General features: G+C 41.0%; 1 protein-coding gene and 1 long non-coding RNA gene across 3 annotated transcripts in view; one reads left to right on the top strand and one right to left on the bottom strand.

The window, feature by feature from the left end:
• The window catches only part of LOC140483057 (uncharacterized), a 44,630-nt gene extending 43,213 nt beyond the window's left edge, over positions 1-1,417 (bottom strand). Inside the window, exon 1 of the long non-coding RNA XR_011961872.1 lies at positions 1,171-1,417. This is a non-coding gene — a long non-coding RNA (uncharacterized lncRNA). The remainder of the gene's footprint in view (positions 1-1,170) is intronic.
• Positions 1,413-22,266, top strand: part of pnpt1 (polyribonucleotide nucleotidyltransferase 1, mitochondrial) — a 79,132-nt gene continuing 58,278 nt past the window's right edge. The window contains exons 1-7 of one of the 2 annotated variants that reach the window (XM_072580963.1): positions 1,413-1,650; positions 8,596-8,656; positions 13,229-13,303; positions 13,379-13,484; positions 14,245-14,294; positions 16,728-16,791; positions 22,134-22,181. In XM_072580963.1, coding sequence (XP_072437064.1) covers positions 1,442-1,650; positions 8,596-8,656; positions 13,229-13,303; positions 13,379-13,484; positions 14,245-14,294; positions 16,728-16,791; positions 22,134-22,181 — 613 coding nt within the window. In that variant the 5' untranslated portion in view covers positions 1,413-1,441. The remainder of the gene's footprint in view (positions 1,651-8,595; positions 8,657-13,228; positions 13,304-13,378; positions 13,485-14,244; positions 14,295-16,727; positions 16,792-22,133; positions 22,182-22,266) is intronic. The other variant, XM_072580964.1, reaches the window with a different exon arrangement.

Here is a 22,266-nt window from a genome sequence, read left to right as displayed (position 1 = left end):
CTGAAGGGTCTGTTTCTGTGCTGTACATCTCTGTGATTCTAAGAGTATGATTCACTTTTATCTTAAACTTTTATCATAGAAATTTTTATGCCTCAGAAGGCTCCATATTTTATAGAATTGAATCACAGAATCCCTACAGTATGGAAACAGACTATTTGGCTAAAAAGGTCCACACCAATTCTCTGAAGAGCATCCCAACCAGATTCACCCCACTACCCTATCCCTGTAACCCTACATTTCCCACGGCCAATCCGTCTAACCTGCACATCTTTGGACTGTGGGAGGAAACCTGAGCGCCGGAGAAAACCCACACAGACACAGGGAGAATGTAGTTCAGGCAGCATCCAAGGAGCTTCGAAATCGACGTTTCGGGCAAACGCCCTTCACCAGGAATAAAGGCAGTGAGCCTGAAGCGTGGAGAGATAAGCTAGAGGAGGGTGGGGGTGGGGAGAAAGTAGCATAGAGTACAATGGGTGAGTGGGGGAGGGGATGAAGGTGATAGGTCAAGGAGGAGAGGGTGGAGTGGATAGGTGGAAAAGAAGATAGGCAGGTAGGACAAGTCATGGGGACAGTTACTGAGCTGGAAGTTTAGAACTAGGGTGAGGTGGGGGAAGGGGAAATGAGGAAACTGTTGAAGTCCACATTGATGCCCTGGGATTGAAGTGTTCCAGTATCCTCATTTCCCCTTCCCCCACCTCACCCTAGTTCTAAACTTCCAGCTCAGTAACTGTCCCCATGACTTGTCCTACCTGCCTATCTTCTTTTCCACCTATCCACTCCACCCTCTCCTCCTTGACCTATCACCTTCATCCCCTCCCCCACTCACCCATTGTACTCTATGCTACTTTCTCCCCACCCCCACCCTCCTCTAGTTTATCTCTCCATGCTTCAGGCTCACTGCCTTTATTCCTGGCGAAGGGCGTTTGCCCGAAACGTCGATTTCGAAGCTCCTTGGATGCTGCCTGAACTGCTGTGCTCTTCCAGCACCACTAATCCAGAATCTGGTTTCCAGTATCTGCAGTCAATGTTTTTACCACAGGGAGAATGTGCAAACTCCACACGTTAATACTTTACTATTTTTTAACTACGTAACAACTGCCCTAATGACTGCATACTTATAATTATTTTCTGATAATGTTACTACTACGAGCTGAGATAGCTTAAACATACCTGTGAGATGACATTTACAGTGAAATTCCACAACACGATCAGCAAATAAAATTTGGTTAACAAATAGCAGGAGAAACACGTCTCTATCGCTTTAAATTGAAAACCGGAAGTTGAATTTTCCTATTTCATTCTCTGGAAAAATACACATAAGAAACAAATTAAAAACTGGGGAAATAGAAAATGAAAGGCCGAGGGAGAGTTAAGGTGTTGCTAAGGTTTCATTGGGAGTGAACGAGCCAATCACAGAGGGGTTTATAGGGAGGTGTGTGTCATGGCGGCGCCCTGTGCCGTGGACATGAAGTTGTTGATGTTTCGCAGATTCTGCAGGTTTTTACCTGAGAGAGGGTCCACGCTTGGGACTCCGTTTCTATGGAAGTCGTGCCCGGGACCCGGGCGGCAGCCGGTGAGACGAGCTTATCAACAACTATGGGCCAGCAACACCGTCCGGGGACGAGTTTCGGTGGATCAGGGCAGCAGTAGGTGAGTTTGTCACATGTGTCCCCGATGAAAGGACGGGGCTAGAGTGGTCCCACAGAGTGGTCAGCGCTAAGGCCTGTGGACGATCCTGTCCAGGGCAGCGGCCGTTTCCTTTATTAGTGACGTTGAGAAGCTCTAATACAGAAATAGGTAAATACTGCTGGGCTAATATAAAACAAAAGAAGGAACTGCAAATGCTGGAAATCTGAAATTGCATGGGACAGCTCAGGAGTTTTATTTTGAGTTCTGGGATGGAAGGTAAGCTGGGTCAAGCATCATGTTGTTTATGGAGTCATGAACATACCCTGTGTACTGAGTTTTGGAACTTGCGTATCGTCTGGCGTCACTGTTGTACACCCATGAGGGAGAGGACTATGTGGATAACATGAATTGAAGTTGGTGTCTCCTCAGGTTAGAAGCATGCAGGCATGAAGGAATGGGTGACCATCAGGCACTATAGGAGAATGCAGGGATCTCTTGAGTCTATTCTGCTTGTTAATCAGTATTTCATTTTGGATATGGTGAGGGCAGTGGTTCTTCAGGAGAGTGCAGCCAAAACTAAATCCATTGCACCTTGGGCATTTTGGCTTTTTTTTGGGAGGGGTTGAGTGTTGGTGACAGACGGAAGGGTAATAGGAAAAGGGAATGGTATTCCTTTCCGCTGCATTAAAGGATAGTGTGTTGTCTTGCTAAATCCAGGATGAAGGATATCCTGGAGCAGCTGCAGGACGTCCTTCTGGGGAAGGGAATCAGTCAGCCGTTGTGTTCCACATTGGTGCCAGTAAGATCAGAAAGAAGACAGTTGAGTTCCTGGGAGCAGGTTTGAGAGTTAGAAAATTAAGAAGCAGGCCCTCGAGCAAAAATTCAGGATAGCTCTTAGTATCATGTGTGAGTTAATATAAGAACAGGAGGATTGATTGATTTAACATGTGGCTGAAAAACTAGTGTAAGGAGGAAAGGCTCAGATTTCTGAGGCTTTGGGGCCAGTTCTGGAGCAAGTTGTATGGGTTTCATCTAAGCAAAAATGAGACTAATACCCTCATGGGGAAATTTGCTAATGCTGTTAGGGTGGATTTAAACAGGCTTGTGAGGAGGTGGAGACTTGAAGAGAAACCCAAATTCAAAGGAAATAAACTTAGTAATAGAAAGTTGTAAAAGTGCTAGGGAAACTAGAAGGCAGGAAAAACAAAGCCAAGCACTGACTAAGCTTTGAGTGCTGCATGATGTCAAAAAGACCAAGTTAAGGGCCATCTAATGCATGGTGTTTGCAATATGGTAGATGATTAGATTTAAATGTTATGATCTAACTGCCATTGTAGAATCATGGCTGCCTGGTGATGAGGATTGGGAATCAGAGTCCAGTTATGACGAGCAAAAAGAGGAAGGAGGATTTGTGCTGATGATAACTGGTTGGCATCAGTACGTTAGTAAGGAAGGATCTCAGATCAGAAGAACAATATATGGAACCCATTTGAGTAGAGCTCAGAAACAGCAAGGAGCAGCAGATATTGATTAGCGTAATTTATATAGGCCACCAAAAACAAATGGTAGTCTAGGGTATGTAATCAATAATAGGGTGAGAAACATGAAGTACATGCAACCCAGTTATCATGGATGAATTCAATCTGCATACAGGTTGGGTAAACCAATTGAGCATAAGCATTGAGGATGGCATCTGAACTGTTAGAGATCGATTTTCTAGAGGAGTATGGTGAGGAGCCTGTTTGAGGACTGGCTATTTTAAGTTTTGTGTTGTGTAATGCAAAAGAACCTTTCGGGATGAGTGGCCACAATATGATAGAATTTTACATTGTGGTTGAAAGTGAGGTAGCACTGAAGCAAAGGCCTTAAATTTGGAATAAGGGCTACCAGGGAGGTTGATGAAGTTTATCCTTTTTATTGTGTACAACTTTATATAAATGTGCAATTACATTTTAATTTTTATATTCTGTACATAGAACACAAGAAAAGAAAGAAGAACAGAAGCACCAATTTGGCCCTTAAAATTTGTTCCACCATTAAACATTTTTTGTATATCCCCTCCAATTTCCTGAATATCTTTGAATTCCCTCAGTGCCCAAAAATCTACCACTCTTATCTTGAATATATCAATGGCTGAGCAGTCACTTCTCTGAAATTGAGAATTACAAAGAATGTGGACAATTAAACAACAAACAGGAGAAGGAAGCTCCATAAATATTCTCATCTTCATTGAGGGAGCCCAGCATTTCTGTGCAAGAGGCTGAGATCCTCAGCATTAGGGTACCAATCTTCAGATAATTCAGTTCATTCCATATGATATCAAGAATGGCTGAATGTATTAGGTGCAAGCTATGGACCATGACAGCATTCCAATTGTAGTCCTTGAGTTGTGCTCCAAAACCAGGTCATAGAGTCAAAGAGTCCTACAGCATGGAAAAAGCCCTTTTTGGCCCTAATTGTTCCATGCTGACCAAAATATCCATCCATGCTAGCCCTTTATCCCTACACTTGGCCCATCTCACTCTAAACCTTTCCTATCCATGTATTTGTCCAAATGCCTTTTAAATGTTGTTAATGTACCCACTTCAACCATTTCTGCTAGCAGCTCATTCCAAACACATACCACCCTCTGTGTTTTTAAAAAAAAAGTTGCCCCTCAGGTTCCTTTTTATTCTTTCCCCACTAAGTTTAAACTGATGCCCTCCAGTCCACTCTTCCCCAACCCTGGGAAAAAGACTGAGTGCATTCACCCTATCCATGCCTCTCATGATCTTATATGTCTCTATAAGGTCCCCTCTCAGCCTACTACGCTTTAAAGAAAATAGTCCTAGCTTGACAAACCTCTCCCTATAACTCAGATCATTGAATCCAGACAACATCATTGTAAATTTCTTCTGCAGTCTTTTCAGTTTAATAACATTCTTCTTCTAGCAAAGTGACCAAAGCTGAACACTACTCGAAGTGTGACCTCACCAATGTCCTGTATAACTGCAAGATAACTTCCCATCTTCTATACTCAGTGCCCTGGCTAATGAATGCCTGTGTGCCAAACTCTACCTTCACTGCCCTGTCTACCTGTGACTCTACTTTCAGAGAACTGTGAACCAGAATTTCAAGATCTCTCTGTTCTACTACACTCCTTAAGGCCCTACCATTCGCCATGAACTCCTACCTTGATTTGACTTTCCAAAATGCAAGACCTCACACTTATCTATATTAAACTCTATTTGCTATTTCTCAGCCCACTTCCCCAGCTGATCAAGGTCCTGCTGTAATTTCTGATAACCTTCCTCACTGTCCACTATACCTCCTATTTTAGTGTCATTATCAAACATACTAATCATGCCTTGTACATTCTCATCCAAATCGTTGATATAGATAACAGAGTCGTCGGCCCAGCACTAACCCCTAAAGCACTCCAGCAATCAGAGGCCTCCAATTGATAAGCACCTTCCACTATTACCCTCGCTTTCTACCATCAAGCCAATTTTGTGTCCAGTTTGCCCTGGATTCCATGTGATCTAACTTTCCAGAGCAGCCTACCATGTGGAACCTTATAAAAGGCCTCACTAAAATCCATATAGACCAGATCTACCACCCTGCCCACATCAACCGTCCCGGTCACTTCATCAAAGAACTCTAACAAATTCATGAGGTATGATCTCCTACTCTCAAAGCCATGCTTACTTCTCCTAATCAAACGCTGTTATTCCAAATATATGTATATCTTATTCCACAGTCTTCTCGAGTATCTTACTCATCACTGATGTTAAACTTACTGGTTTATAATTCCCAGGCTTTTCTTTGCAGCCCTTCTTGAATAAGGGCATAACATTCATTACTCTCCAGTCTTCCAGGACCTCACCCCTGGCTAGCAATGATGGAAAACTATTAGCCAGGGTCTCTACAATTTCTTCTCTAGCCTTTTGCGGTGTTCTTGGATATATCTTGTCAGGACCAGGCAATTTATCCACTTTCATACATTCTAATACATCCAGCTCCTCCTTTACTGTGATATAGACTGTCCTCAACAACTGCCACTAACTTCCCCAAGTTCCCAAGTCTTCATGTCTTTCTTTCTCCATGGTAAACACAAAGGAAAAATATTCATTGAGAACATCACCCATCTCCTGCAATTCTACAAATACATATCCACTTGAGGGGCCCTATTCTCTCTCTCTCGTTGTTCTTTTTCCTTTAATATACCTAAGGTACCTAAACCAAGTGTGCCCTCACCACTTTTTTCCTGCTCAATAACAACACTGGCACCTACCTTGCAATGGGGAAAATTGTCCAGGTATGTTTTAACCACAAAAAGGCAAGACCAATTTAAAGAATTGTTGTCCCATCAGCAAAATGATACCGTCTATCATTGATTATTCTTAGCAAGTGGCACTTGCTTGTACCAAACAGATTGTGACTTTGTCAGGAATGAACAGAGGTGAAGTTGAGGTATTGGATAGAGAGCACAACCTCCAATCAACCCACCTATCCAATACATGAAGCACCACCTGCTTCACATGTAGCAGAATCTGCAGATTGTGCAATGATTTATCACCAAGGTTCAAAATACACAGCTAGTGGGTAAACTTGCCTTTCAATGCCACTCCAACAAACAGGCCGCACAAAAAACAGTTGAAAAGCAGGAAAATATTAGAGAAAATATTAAAGAGCAAAAGATTACTGGTCCTGATATGAAGAAGAAATGGAGATGAGGCCATATTTGACTTCACTCAGTGAAGATAATACTATCCTCAGAAGCTTATTCACTTTCAGTAGTTCAGTTCATGACAAGGAGCAATTGCAGAGTGGTCGCATTATTCATCTAGTAATCCAGAGATCTGAATTAATAATCAGGAGACAGGAATTCCTTTCCCACAATAAACTGGATTGTTGATAACACGATCAATGCATCTGTCTTTTAATTAAAGACACTACCTTCACCTAATCTGGCGTTTGTGATTCCAAACTAATATCAATGTAGTTGAATCTCAACAGCCCTTAGAAATCAATTAGGAGAAAGTCAGGACTACAGATGCTGGAAATCAGAGTCAAAAAGTGTGGTGCTGGAAAAGCACAGCCGGTCAGGCAGCATCTGAGGAGCTGGAGAGTTGCTGTTTCGAGCATGAGCTCTTCATCAGGAATGGGCTGATGGCCCAAGGGGGCTGAGAAATAAATAAGGGTGGGTGGTGTGTGGGGCTCAGAGGAAGATAGCTGGTAGGTAGATGAAGGTGGAGGGTGATGGTGAAAGTTTGGAGAGGAGGGTGGAGCAGATAGGTGGGAAAGAAGATGGACAAATAGGACAGTTCAAGAGGGCAGTGCCGAGTTGGAAGGTTGGATATGGAATAAAGGTGCAGGGAGAGATAATGAGGAAACTAGTGAAATCAACATTGATCCTGTGTGGTTGGAGGGTCCCAAGGTGAAAGATGAGGCATTCTTCCTCCAGGTGTTAGGTGGCTAGGGTATGCTGGTAGTGGAGGCCCAGGACTTGCATGTCCTTGGCGGAGTGGGAGGGGAGTTAAAGTGTTCGGCCTTAGGGCTGTGGGGTTGTTTCGTGTATGTGTGTCCCAAAGATGTTCTCTGAAACGTTCCCCAAGTTGGTATCCTGTCTCCCCAGTGTAGAGGAAACCACATCAAGAGCAATGGACACCATAGATGCTCATTTATAGAGATGTATAAGATCAATAAAGTGGGGATACTCAGTGATAATTGCAGTGTTCAATGCTATACACAGCTCCTCAGGCAAAGTAGTCTGAGTTCATAGGCTGTAAGTCCTGGCCAAAGTACAGCCTCAGGTTAATAAATTTCAAGTAAATTTTTCTCACAAAAGTTTCCAAAAAAGAAAACCTATCCGCCTTGACATTCAACACCATTACCTTACTCTAGTATGGGCCAGCCATATTAATGCCATAGCAGTAAAAGTTGGAAGTTTTGTGATGATTAACTCACCACCTAATTCCCCAAAACCTGTCAACAGTTTACAAGGCATAAATCTGAAGTGTAACTGAAAGCTCCTTACTCAATAGGATGAATGCAGCTCCAATAACATTCAAGCAGTTCAACACCATTAAGGACAATGCAGCCCACTTGTCTTCTAACAGTCATTGTCCTAAATCTAGGAAGTAGTTGGAGTGCTGTAACAAGCAATGTTTTTATTTTGGGATGGGTGTGAGTATTTACATTCCTGTTCTAATTCCTATCCCATGACATAGATTGGAAGTTGAGTCTGTACAAACTGGAAGGCTGACCAAGTCCAACATGAACCAATGTCTATGCACTAAGTATATATAACAAGGTTGGCTTATTTGGTGTGATAACGCCAGTTATATTCTTAAAGGTGTCAATTTCTGATTTTAGATAATGAAGTGAGACGTTTTAGTTAAAGAAACATTGTTTAATGGCCCAGGACAACTAGACAATTTTGCTGGACTTAACAGTGGGAAAATAAATTTGAGAATTGATTCAATGCCCAAATACTTGCTAAATTAGGAAATGGGTTTGTATTTGTGTTTCTCAAATTGAGTTTTCATTCTCAATTTGTGATCAAGGGAGTGTTGAGGAAGAATGTGCATGATTCCCACCTACAGTTGGCAGTTGTGTTGTTTTCTGTCTTGAAAAAGCCACGGTTTGTGGATTGTTCTGGAGACAAGACCACAGGTCTCTTGCCCACCTTCTTGGCTGTAGCAAGGCCTTTTATCTTAAAAGAACCAAATGAAAATTGGTGGTAGGATTTTAGAAGCTAGCATTTGCATTTTGATTTTATCAATTAATGGTGTATTTTAAAACTATCATTTAAGTTGAATGATTGATAGATTTATTCCTATAATTGTTTTCTTTAATAAAGATGAGTGAGCAGTTCACATGACAAACTATTATCCTAAACATTACAATATCCCAAATAAGATTGTAATATACTAAAGAGAAATATTGTTTTACTTACGATGTTTCATTGCTTTGTTTCGATAGAAAGCTTGAAATCTCCACAGGGAAGCTTGCCAGATTTGCAGATGGATGTGCTTTAGTGCAGGTAAACTACTTTTTAGAATGTCTGTATAGAGTTTGACTGATTTGCCCCTAACCAGTAGGGAATTGAGGCATTGAAATTTCAGTATGATTTGGTGGTCCTGTGGCACAGTATGTATATCTTGTACTCTGAACTAGAAGCTCCATGTTCAAGTACCACTCCATACATTGGTGGTCATGGAAAGTACATGTGAGCAACATGATCAAAGTTTCCCCATAAATCTGTGGCAGACTGTAAGTGCATGAAAATCTCTTTGATCAGCCAGGTTTGATGTGGAACTCAGGTTATAGACTAGCTATTTGTCCCAGAAAAAACAAGCTTTGTCTGGTTCATGTATCTCTTGATGTGGGAAAGCTCCAAAATCAAAGTAGATGTTACTTATTTAGGTACTATAAGAGAACTTTTTTTTAAAAAAATTCATTAAATTATAGATGTAGAGACTAGATAAAAGTTGAATCCAATATATTGCATCAATTTCTGGGTGTCAAATGACCATGAGTATTCATCAACCCTACTTTCTACAATGCTAATGCCTCCTACATGGTGTAACACCACAATCATTGGATATATGGAACAGCAACAAGTCATTCAATACAAAAATTTCATATCAATGTTTATACTTGACTCAAACCTCTTCCCTTTTCTTCTCTAAAAATATCTTTGTGACAGTTTATTCACTTTTTATATGCTTTGATATTCTCGTCAATCAATCCCTTCTTTGGAGCAAATTCACATTCTTATCACTCTTTGATATTGGATTTCTTTCTCTCTATTTTACCTTTCAGCATCCAGCTATATTCTTCCCCGCAAGAGGAAACATTCTCTCTATATCCACTCTATCAAAATCTTTCACAATTTTAAAGACCATTATTTAGAATTCTCTCAGCTGTCTTTTCTCAAGATATTCAACCTGTCAACTCTTTCCTGATATGTTAAGCTATGTATTTATGGTACAATCTTTTTAAATTTTCTTTACAGTCTCTCCAGTACCTCGTATCCTATTTATGACAACCAACAATGCACACAATACATGTTCGAACCATAGTTTAATACAGGTTTGATTTAGCTTCCCTACTTTTCAATTCTGTCTATATAGAAATGATGCCAAATATTTGGTTTTCTTTTACCCTTGCTAATCTGTACCACAACCTTTAGTTAACATGAAGTCATAGAGACGTACAGCACAGAAACAGACCCTTCAGCCCAACTCGTCCATGCCGACCAGATATCCTGAACTAATCTGGTCCCATTTGCCAGCACCTGACCCATATCCCCCTTAGACCCTTCCTATTCATGTACCCATCCAGATACAATTACATTTAAAAAGTATCAGCCTCCACCACTTCCTCTGACAGCTCATTCCATACACACACCACCCTTTGCATGAATAGGTTGCCTCATGGGTCCCTTTTATATCTTTCCCCTCTCACCCTAAACCTATGCCCTCTAGTTCTGGACTTCAGTGCCCCAGGGAAAAGACCGTTATCTATTTCCCCTGTTTATATCCCTCATGATTTTGTAAACCTCTATAAGGTCACCCCTCAGCCTCTGACGCTCCAGGAAAAATAGCCCCAGCCTGTTCAGCCTCTCCCTATAGCTCAATCCTCCAATTCTGGCAACATCCTTGTAAATCTTTTCTGAGCCCTTTCAAGTTTCACAACATCCTTCCGATCGGAGGGAGATCAGAATCGCACACAACATTCCAGAAGTGCCCTAAGCAATGTCCTGTACAGCAGCAATATGACTTCCCAACTCCTGTACACTCTCCCCTGACCAATAAAAGAAAGTATACCAAATGCCATGAGGCATCTTGCAAGGAACCTGCACCCCAAGGTCTCTTTGTTCAGCAACACTTACCAGGACCTTACCATTAAGTGTATAAGTCCTGCCCTGATTTGCCTTTCCAAAGTTTATCTAAATTAAACTCCATCTGCCACTCCTCTGCCCATTGGCCCAACTGATCAAGATCCCGTTGCACTCTGAGGTAACCATCTTCAATCTCTGATACATCTCCAGTTTTGGTGTCATCTGCAAACTTAGTAACTTTGCCTCCTATGTTCACATTCAAATAATTTATATAAATGACAAAAAGTAGTGGACCCACCACCGATCCTTGTGGCACAACACTGGTCACCGGCCTCCAGTCTGAAAAGCAACCCTGCACCACCGCCTTCTATCTCGAAATGGCTGGTTCTCCCTGTATTCCATATAACTAACCTTGCTAACCAGCCTACTGTGAGGAACTTGGTTGAATGCCTTACTGAAGTCCATATAGATCACATCTACTGCTCTGCCCTTATCAATCCTCTTTGTTACTACTTCAAAAAACTCTATCAAGTTTGTGAGACATGATTTCCCACAGACAAAGTCATGTTGACTATATCCCTAATCAGTCCTTGTCTTTCCAAAACATGTAAGTCATTGACCCTCAGGATTCCCTCCAGCAACTTGCCCACCACTGACGTCAGGCTCACCGTTCTATAGATCCCTGGCTTTTCCTTATCTCCTTTCTTAAACAGTGGCACCATGTTAGCTAACTTCCAGTCTTCCAGCACCTCGCCTGTGACAATCAGTGATACATATAGCTCAGCAAGGGGCGCAGCAATCATTTCCCTAGCTTCTGTCAGAGTTCTAGGGTACACTTGATCAGGTCCTGGGGAGTTATCTATCTTTATGCATTTTAAGACTTCCAGCACTACGACTTCTGTAATATGGACATTTTTCAAGATGTCACCATCTATTTCCCCAGATTCTCTACCTTCCATGTCTATTTCCACAGTAAACACTGATGCAAAATACTCATTTAGTATCTTCCCCATCTCCTGCAGTTCCACACACAGGCTGTCTTTGTGATCTTTGAGGGGCCGTATTCTCTCCCTGGTTACCCTTTTGTCCTTAATGTATTTATAAAATCCCTTTGGATTCTCCTTAACCTTATTTGCCAACTCTATCTCATGTCCCCTTTTTGCTGTCCTGTTTTCCCTCTTAAGTATACTCCTACTGCCTTTATACTCTAAGGATTCACTAGATCTCTGCTGTCTGTCCTTGTCATATGCTTCTTTCTTTTTCTTGACAAAAACGAACAACGAGCTTGACTATACAGTATTACAAAGTAATGTAATCTGCAATCCATATGCAATTTATATTCTAATATCCAATTTAACCTGTGATTAAATGCCCCAAAGCATTCATTAAATAGCAAATATAATCTAGACAGATCCCACAGATTTCTTAGCAATTCCCCCTTTGACTTTATTGAAATAGTGGTTCATAAATCTCACTAAACTTCAAAAGCAATCACAATTCTTCACTTTTGCAAATCTGGCCTTAAAACATCCCCTCTAACTACACCATAATGGACTACATGAGCTACTGCTCTCATTATAGATTAGATTAGATTAGATTCCCTACAGTGTGGAAACAGGCACGTCGGCCCAACTAGTCCACACTGATCCTCTGAAGAGTAACCCACCCAGACCCATTCCCATGTTTATCCCTGACTAATGCACCTAACTCTATGAGCAATTTAGCATGACCAATTCACCTAACCTGCTCATCTTTGGACTGTGGGAGAAAACCCACACAAACATGGGGAGAATGTGCAAACTCCACACAGACAGTCGCCCAAGGCTGGGATTGAACCCGGGTCCCTGGCGCTGTGAGGCAGCAGTGCTAACCACTGAGCCACCATGCTGCCCACTTATAGCTGATCAGGTTCCAAAACTGCACTCTAATAGTTGTTCACAAGCAGAATGTGAGCTCTTCACTAAAAGCAAGATTCAATGACCCAGTGCTAAACCTGTGCACCACCCACCCCAGGTTCTAATCTTGTCCCATTTCTTCAAACAAATACTGTTCTAAGCTTTTCAATTCTTACTCTCGGCTGCAGTGAAATATTAATGCTCATAGACGTCTGCCCAGTGCATCTCAGCTTCCTGTTGTACAGAGCCAGTGACTTTCCCACTTACTCAGCTCCCTGGGAATACGTCTGAGTCCAAAATTTGGCTCTTTATTAATTCCTAGAATTTGTTCCCCACAGTTCTAAAAGCACAGAACCATTCAGCTTTTCGAAACTCCTAAGTCAGCACCCTACGTGGGCTATGTAGTTCAGCTGCTTTCCCAGCAGTACATCTAACTTTAGAACTCCTGATTTGGTCTCTTCAATGATCCCTCAGTTTCTTCAGTGACCTATCAAAAACCTTGCATTAAGCCCCTCCTCTATTGTTGTCAGAATGAAATATACAGTCAGTTGCAACACCCTTGGGTCAGTGTGCAGCCTTAAGGTTACATCCTTGCTCTGCTGGAAATGAATTTCATTAAAACACTCTGCTGAGCTGATTGATGAATGGTATTGTATCAGCTTGCCCAACTACGAACTCAGCTGTCTGATCATAAGGAACAGCCATTTTGAAGTACAGAGTATTAAAGGATGAGAAAACATAAATGATTCACAGTAGAATTGTGGAAAAAAATGTAAATTAATGTGAATACCTTAATATTTGCTTGCTGAGTTGATCATTTGGAAAAATGCCTTTTGGATTTTAAACTGCTAACTTTAGTTTTCTCATCATGAAGTTAGGAGAGACGTCAGTGATGGTTACAGCTGTCAGCAAAACAAAGCCTACTGCATCTCAATTTATGCCATTGGTGGTAAGTTTTTCTTAACATTTAATATCTGGTTGATATTGGAGTATCTGCTAGAGACTAACAGACTTTTCTTAATAGGTTGATTACCGTCAGAAAGCTGCTGCTGCAGGAAGAATACCAACAACCTATTTACGAAGAGAAATGGGCTACACAGATAATGAGATTTTGACCAGCAGAATAATTGGTAAGATCATCTAATGCAGAATAGGCTTATTGTGCAATTTTTTTTCAGATCCATTTCTAAAAATAGCTTATGGTACTTGCAGCAACAATTTTATATTTTGCCACCCCTTGACCGTAAGGATGAATATTTTCTAGTAAAGTATTTTGACTTGTTTCCATTTCTAATATCTACAGAAGCCTTACTTTACGAGTAGAAATATTTTAGAATGTTACACGATGTTGTTTGGCTGAAATGTGGTCCATGCATTTTATGGAATATGTCAAAAGTATTTGGATTGAATTATAAAAATGCCTGGTTTGAAAGGTAATTACCCTTGCCTGTGAATCCATTGACCCAATGAGAATTACCACTTCTGGCCAGCAAACAGTTAGTTGTCCTCAGTGCATTAGCATTTTTGTTCCTAGTTGGTATTTTAACGAATAGAAACATAAGTAGTAAGCATGGAGAGTAGTTGAAAGGTGCCTCTGATCAGCAAATCCAGAGTAGCACTTAATACCACATTTCTTGAAGTCTTTGGCCCAGTTCAGACAATGTTTCCCCATTTGTCAAGTTGAAGGAAAACCATGCGATAACAGTGAGCTTCAGCATATCTAGTCGCATCTGTGGAGAGAAAACAGTTTACATTTCAAATTCAGAAGGTAAACCATAAAGGCTTGGAAAGGCAGGCACATGATGAAAATATAGGCTTGTTTTCCCAAGGCTTTCATAATTGGAAATGTGTTCAGCATTGTGAATTATTTGTTTTCTGTTCCTTCTTCAGACCGTTCGATCAGGCCATTATTTCCTTCAGGCTACTTTTATGATACACAGGTAAGTAATGGATAAAATTAACAACTGAGACATTTTGGCAAATGCTACTTTGAACACATCTGCCAAATTTGTATTTTGCCTAATCGCTTTTGTTGAAATATCTATATTTAAACAAGCTGTAAATACTGTAAGCAAAATTTATATTATTTTAAAATCGTGACTGAAACACATGAACGTCAATGAAACTTTAATAGCTGCACAATTGTATGTGTAGCTCCTTGTTCATTGTTCATATAATTGTAATAAATTGTATTAATTTTAAATAGTCAATGTTAATTTGTAATGTAGTCCACAAGGTTTGGGTGCAGAATTAAATCCATTGAGCTTGTTTTTCCATTGGATCCTGGCTAATATGTTTCTCAACCCCATTATCTTGCCTTATCCCTGTAGCCCTTGATCCCCTGAACAATCAAGACCTTATCTTCTGCAGCAACAAGTTCCACAGATCCATCACCTTCTGGCTGAAGAAATGTCTCCTTATCTAAGTTCTGAAGGGTCATCCCTTCATTCTGAGGCTGTTATTGGGTTCAGACTCTCAATATAATGGAAACATTTCTACATTCCACTCTGTCCAGGCCTCTCAGCATTGTAATTTTGCCAGAGCCCATCTCATCCTTCTAACCTCTGAGTACAGAGCCAGAGTCCTCCACAACTCCTTATTTGGCACGTCCTTCATCCTGAACCTCGTCTGGACTCCCTTCAAAGCCAGCAAATCCTTCCTTAGGTACAGGGCCCAAAACTGCTCACAATATTTCAAAAGGAGTTTGACCAGAACCTTATACAACCTAAGCAGTACATCTCTACTGTTGTATTCTAGCCCTCTTGAAATGAATGCTAACATTCCATTCACCTTCCTAACTGCCAACTGAACCTGCATCTTAACCTTAAGAGAATCTTGAACAAGGATTTCCAAGTTCCTTTATGCTTCGGATTTCTGAAGCCTTCCCCCATCTAGAAAATAGTCATTCCTGTCGTCTTCCTGTCAAAGTGCATGACCTCACACATTCTCACATTGTATTCCATCTACCACTTTGCCCACTCTCCCAGCCTGTCTCAAGCCCTTCTGTAGCCTTCCTGCTTCCTCATCACTGCCTGTCCCTCCAACTACCTTTGTGTCATCTGCAAATTTAGCAACAAGGCCCACAGTTCCTTCATCCAGATCTTCACAACTTGAATTGTTCTGGTGCAATACAGACCCCTTTGGAACTCTGCTAATCACTGGCTGCCATCCTGAAAAAGACCCCTTTATACTTAGTCTCTGCCTTCTACCAGTCAACCATTACTCTATCCATGCCAGTTCCTCACCCCTAACACCATGGACCCATATCATATTTGGCAGTCTCTTGCGCAGCATCTTGGTAAAGACCTGGAAATTCAAATAGATCACTTTCACTGGCTTCCTTTGTTTAACTTGTTCACTGTCTCCTCAAAGAATTATAACAGATTTATCAGAAATAACCACCCTTGATAAAGCCATGCTGGCTTAGCACTGTTACCATGTACTTCCAAGCACTCCACAATCCTGTCTTTAATAATGGATTCTAAAATAACCAATAACCAAGGTCAGGCTAACCAGCCTATAGTCTTCTGTCTCCCTCCTTTTCTTAAACAAGAGTGCTACATCAACCATTTTACAGTTCTCTGGGGACCTCCCTGACTCCAGTGATTCCTGAAAGGTCACCATCAAATGTCTCTACAATCTCTTCAGCTATCTCCTTGAGAATTCTGGCATGTAGTCCATTTTGTCTGTGTGTTTTATCCACCTTCAGATCCTTCAGCCTCCCCAGCACCTTCTCCTTAGTGATGACCACTACACTCATCTCTGCCCCCCTGACACTCTGGAAGTTTTGGTATGCTGTTGATGTCTTCCACTATGAATACAGATGCATAGGATCTACTCAATTCCTCCACCGCTTCTTTGTTCCTTATTTCTACTTCTCTAGCTTCATTTTCCATTTGTCCAATGTCGACTTGTGACTCTCTCTTACCTTTTTTGCATAGCTAAGAAATCTCTTGCAATCCTCTTTTTATATTAGTAGCTAGCATACTGTCATATTTCATCTTCTCCCCCTTTTGCAGTCTCTTTGGAATTGCCTGCTATTGATGATCAAAACGTATCACATTTAGCAAGTTTTGAGAAGATTTGTAGCTCTGGTTACTCTGAATGTAAGTTTGCTTGCTGAGCTGGAAGGTTCGTCTTCAAATGTTTCGTCACCATACTAGGTAACATCATCAGTTAGCCTCTGGTGAAGCACTGATAGTATGGCCCACTTTTTATTTATGTTTAGGTTTCCTTGGGTTAGTGATGTAATTTCCTGATGATGTAGCCTCCCAGCTCAATGAGCAAACTTACATCCACATGCCACATTTGTTTGCTAAAATATTTATAATCCAGGTTTTAGACTGAAGGTATGATTCTTTCATTTGTTTAAGATTGTTTGTAACCTCATCGCAGTGGATGGTATCAATGACCCTGATGTACTTGCAATAAATGGAGGTACGTAAACAACATACCTTGTTATTGATTACTTTGGGGATGGACCATGATGATATTGAGAGAGGATTTCCAGAATTTTGACCCAGTTGTGGTGAAGGGGTTATGGTGAATCTACAGGTCAAAATTGTGTGTGACTTGGAGATGATGTTTTGATAATACTGCTAGTCTTCTCTGTAAGACCATAAGGAATAGGTGCAGGAGTAGGCCAATCGGCCCTTTGAGCCCACTCTGCCATTCAATAAGATTATGGCTGATCTTTTCATGGTCTCAGTTTCACTTACCTCTCACTATAACCCTTAATTCCTTTACTGTACAAAAAAACTCTATCTTGGCTTTAAAAACATTCCATGAGGAAGTCTCAACTACTTCATTGGGCATGGAATTCCACAGATCCATAACCATCTGGATGAAGAAGTTCCTTCTCAATTGAGTCTTAAAACTCCACCCCCTAGTTTTCACCCGCTAGTGTAAACATCCTCTCCCTGTCTATCTTATCTATTCCCTTCATAATTTTATGTTCCAATAAGATCCCTCTCATTCTTCTAAATGCCAATGAATATAATCCCGGTCTACTCAGTCTCTCCTCATAAGCTAACCCTCTCAACTCTAATTAACCTAGTGACCCTCCTCTGCACCTCCTCTAGTGCCAGTATATTCTTTCTCAAGTAAGGTGACTAAAACTGCACACAGTACTCCAGGTGTGGCTTCACCAGCACTCTATACAGCTGCAACATAACTTCCCTGTTTTTAAACTCAATCCCTTTAGTAATGAGGGACAAAATTACATTTGCCATCTTAATTGCTTGTTGTACCTGCAGATTCTGTGATTCGTGTATAAGGACACCCAGGTCCCTCTGCACAGCAGCATTCCACAATTTCTGACCATTCAAATAATAGTCTTTTTTACTGTTTTCTACTAAAATGGCTGACTTCACATTTATTAACATTGTACTCTATGTCCCTCTGCAAAGTTTCACAGTGCTCTGCACACTTTGGTCTACGATTCAACAGTGTCATCTGCAAACTTTGACACACTACATGTGTTCCCCAAATCCAAATCATCTACAGGAATTGTGAATAGTTGCAGTCGCAACACTGATCCCTGAGGCCCGCTACCAGTCACTGATTGCCAACCAGAAAAGCATTTATGCCCTCTCTTCACTTACTGTTAGTTAACCAATCCTCTATTCATGTAACGGCATGTATCTTTATCTTCTGCAGCAGCCTTTTGTGGAGCACCTTGTCGAATGCCTTTTGAAAATCTAGATACACCATGTCTACTGGATGCCTGTGCTCATAATGTCTTCATAGAGTTTCAGTAGATTACTTAAGCATGACCTACCTCTCATGAAACCATGCTGCGTCTGCTGAACAGGACAGTTTCTGTCTAGATGTCTTGCTATTTCTTCCTTGATTATAGATTCAAGCATTTTCCCCATTACAGAAGTTAAGCTAGCCAGTCTATAATTCCCCATCAATCTATCTCAGCCTGTGTGGGCGACATGGTGGCACAGTGGTTAGCACTGCTGCCTCACCGCGCCAGAGAACCGGGTTCAGTTCCCACCTCAGGTGACTGTCTGTGTGGAGAGTGCACATTCTCCCTGTGTCTGCGTGGGTTTCCTCTGGGTGCTCCGGTTTCCTCCCACAATCCAAAGATGTGCAGGTTAGGTGAATTGGCTATGCTAAATTGCCCATAGTGTTAGGTGAAGGGGTAAATGTAAGGGAATGGGTTGGGTGGGTTGCGCTTCAGTGGGTCAGTGTGGACTTGTTGGGCCGAAGGGCCTGTTTCCACACTGTAAGTAATCTAATAGGGCGGCACGGTGGCACAGTGGTTAGCACTGCTACCTCACAGCGCCAGAGACCCGGGTTCAATTCCCGCCTCAGGCGACTAACTGTGTGGAGTTTGCACATTCTCCCCGTGTCTGCGTGGGTTTCCTCCGGGTGCTCCAGTTTCCTCCCACAGTCCAAAAATGTGCAGGTTAGGTGAATTGGCCACGCTAAATTGCCCGTAGTGTTAAATGTAGGGGAAGGGGTATGGGTGGGGGCGCTTCGGCGGGTCGGTGTGGACTTGTTGGGCTGAAGGGCCTGTTTCCAAACTGTAAGTAATCTAATCTAATCTAATCTCATCTAAATATACAAAAGGACTCTGCCCCATGGCTGTCTGTGGTAAGGAGTTCCAAAGACACTTAGCCTTTTGAGAGAAGAAATTCCTCCTCAACTCAGTCTTAAATTTTTTTCTTTTTTTCCTGGGACAATGCTGTCTGGTCTTAGACTTGCCTATAAGGGGAAATGTTCTCTGAACATTTATGCTGTTAAGCCCTTTTAAAAGTCCTAAATTTCAATTAGATTACCTCTCATTCTTCTAAGCACCAGTGAGTAGAATCCCAACTGGTTTGGTATTCGTTCATAAGACAATCCATCCATACCAGGGGTCATTTGTGACCTTTCTCTGAACTGCCTCTAACGAAGTTACATTCCTCTTTCTTGATGATGGGAGTTGCTGAGATGCGAGATGCTGTTGAAGTAAACTTGAAATGCTGAACTGCATTTGGTAGAATGAACATTCGTTAAACATAGTGTACCAGTGCTGGACTGAGGTTAGTGACAGAAACACTGCCTAGAGTGTTTTCCGTTTGCTTATCCTGAGCTTTGTTACTGTATCTCTGTCCATCCCATGAAATGGCAAGTATTTCATCATAATCCTGACCTATGTCCAGTAGATGGAGAAGAAGCTGAGTTCTCACAATGTTCTCGGCACTTCTAGACACTGTATTGACGGTGGCTGGTGCAGGAGAATCTCTGGTCATTTGTGAGACCTGGTTTTCTGTTGTTATGACCATCTTCCATTGATGGCCATAAACGTAAATAGGACTGGCATCTCCCTTGACTTCAGTTTTGTTAAGATTCCTTGGGGCCAATCTGTGTCAAATGAAACCCTGGTGTTGAGGGGAGCCAGAACTGCCTCCACTCTGCACGTGCATTTAACTATGTTTATTATTGTTACAATACACTTAGGAAATTGAGCTGAATTTCAAGCCCCACTACTCCTGGGGTAACCACAAGAGTTAATGATCTAATCTGGTCCACAAAGCCTCTGATTTACCTGTCTGTTGGAATCAAACTAGCAAAAATCATTGACCACATTCCTGGACTTAACAAGGATTACTACTTATTACAAAGTAGACAGCTATGAACTATCAACATATGGCTTTACCAGCTAAAGCTTTAAACCCCTTTTAAACTCCTCAATACACACGTAGACAGACAGAGACAAACTAAAAAAAACTTTTGGTTTTATGGATAGAGGATAAAAAAACCTGGGAAACACAGTACAATAGTTCGTGCCCACAGGGTTCATTGGGATCTTCCTTTTGTCTTGCTGCAACTTTCTGTTCTTCAATCTCCTTTCTCCAGGTTCTTTTACTACTTCACAGGAGGGACAAGATGGTTGGTACACCAACCACAAAGTCTCTTAGTTACCGGCAACTGTTACAGTTGCAACAACTGGTGAGGGAGAATAACTGGCTTTCTTCACTCTTCAGGTCTTTGATATATGTTAAAACTGCTTTGTGGATTGCAACATGTTATTTCAAATTGCTCCTTGACAAAGGAGATTTTAAAGGAAACATCTTCAACACTTAACTGCAGTATCAGCAATACATAGAGGGCAGTAAGTTCTTGTTATCGAGGATAAGGGTCTGTTTCCGTGCTGTACATCTCTATGAAACTTTGTGCTGTGAACCTGTAAAACCTACGACCTTGGTATAGACTAGTACAATGGTAAGGATATCAAACGTGCTGCTACATGGGGTGATTTGAGGTGAATAGCTTGGGTGCATTTAAGTGGAAGCTAGATAAGTGCATGAAACAAGAGGAATAGAAGCATAGAAGTATGTTAGGGTGAGACAAAATAAAGTGAAAGGAGGCTTGTGTAGAGTATAAACACTAGCCACAGATCTATTGGTCAAAGCAATTTGCTTCTATGCTGTGAAGCTAACTGGGCACTCTTGCATATTTAAACAAGATTCATCCCAGTGTCCCTAAATAGAAAAAAGTATAATTGTACTACTCAGCTTGTATTTTTTAATTATTTAATTGTTTTCCCACCTTTTACATTCCTTTTTATTTATATTAAGAAATCTAGATAAAGGGCCGAGGCCCACAGTGCAGGATACTACCAAGATGTAAGACAGAAGATGAGATAAAGCAGGAAGAAGTCATTTAAGGGCTGCCAACCTAAAGGTTGTAGGAAGAGGGAAAGACTAAGGGAGGTAAAAAGTTTAATAGTTTTGAGCCTTTTGTAGGAGGTGATGAAGCAATTTTAGTATTTAAAGAATTAAGATAAGCAGATTTTGGTGTTTTGTTTTTTCATGCTGATGCAACAACCAATTGTAGACTTAAAACTTGGCTGTTGATTTCCACCACCACCCCTACCCATATAGCCACTAAAATTCCATTACGAATCTGTCTGAGTATATACCATCGGAGTTTTAAATCTTGAATTTTAGTGTTGGTCTTAATATCTGATGGAAAAGTCACACACTGCTTTAAAGTTGCAATAAAACACTCTGGCCTTTGTTCTTGTCATCACGATTTTCTGAATATTGCCACAATCCAAAATAATGACAAAATCAAGACCAAATTTGGATTAGTTCAGTTTTATCTAAACTTTATGAAAAAATAATTATTTGTTTTTAAAATCAAGTTAGCTGTAGATGATGCTTACAATTTAATACTTACTTTTACGATAAACTTATTTTCAGTGGAACTATTTAAACTTTACCAGGTTATCACATTCAGCTATAATGCAGAAAGTTTTTAAAACAAAATATTATCCAATCACTGATTAAAACCCAACTGAATTGCATAGGTTCATGTCCGATCTGCCATCAGCAGGTGTGTAAATGAATTTGAGCTGAAACACAAGATTGGTGGGAGGGATGCACTTTCTTTAGAAAAGATACAACCTGTACTGAAATTATCAATTGTCTTCAGTGTAAAAGCTCTACATGCTTATGATAACATTTCACTTCAAGTTTCTCATACTACCAGCGGCATCTGTTTTTGAGTCATAACTCTAAAGTTCGATCTGTAGTTGTAGCTCGTTTTGAGGGAGAAGTTGTTGCACTACTTTCCAGGTTGGCAAAGTATGACCATTTTAAGCACTCACTATTACAGTTTACAGCAACTTTCTGAAAACACTGAAATGTGATTTGCTGATTGTTTTCATATGATTTTTACGTATCCAATGTGTATTTTTTTTCATTGTGAACACTTGGGCTGCTATATTTTCATACATACCAGAATTTCCATGTTCTAACTTTTCCATTCTATTTTGACAGCCTCTGCAGCCTTGGCATTGTCTGACGTACCATGGAATGGTCCTATAGGTGGGTAAACTTTAAAGCAAGACTTCTGAAGTCAACCTGTGTTTGTAATCTGAAATGTTGTATTGACGGTAATGCAAACTGTGCT

This window comes from Chiloscyllium punctatum, chromosome 11 (assembly GCF_047496795.1).
Source record: "Chiloscyllium punctatum isolate Juve2018m chromosome 11, sChiPun1.3, whole genome shotgun sequence".
Taxonomy (NCBI): domain Eukaryota; kingdom Metazoa; phylum Chordata; class Chondrichthyes; order Orectolobiformes; family Hemiscylliidae; genus Chiloscyllium; species Chiloscyllium punctatum.
The sequence above is the reverse complement of the archived record's forward strand: the minus strand, read 5'-3'. Positions and strand labels throughout refer to the sequence as shown.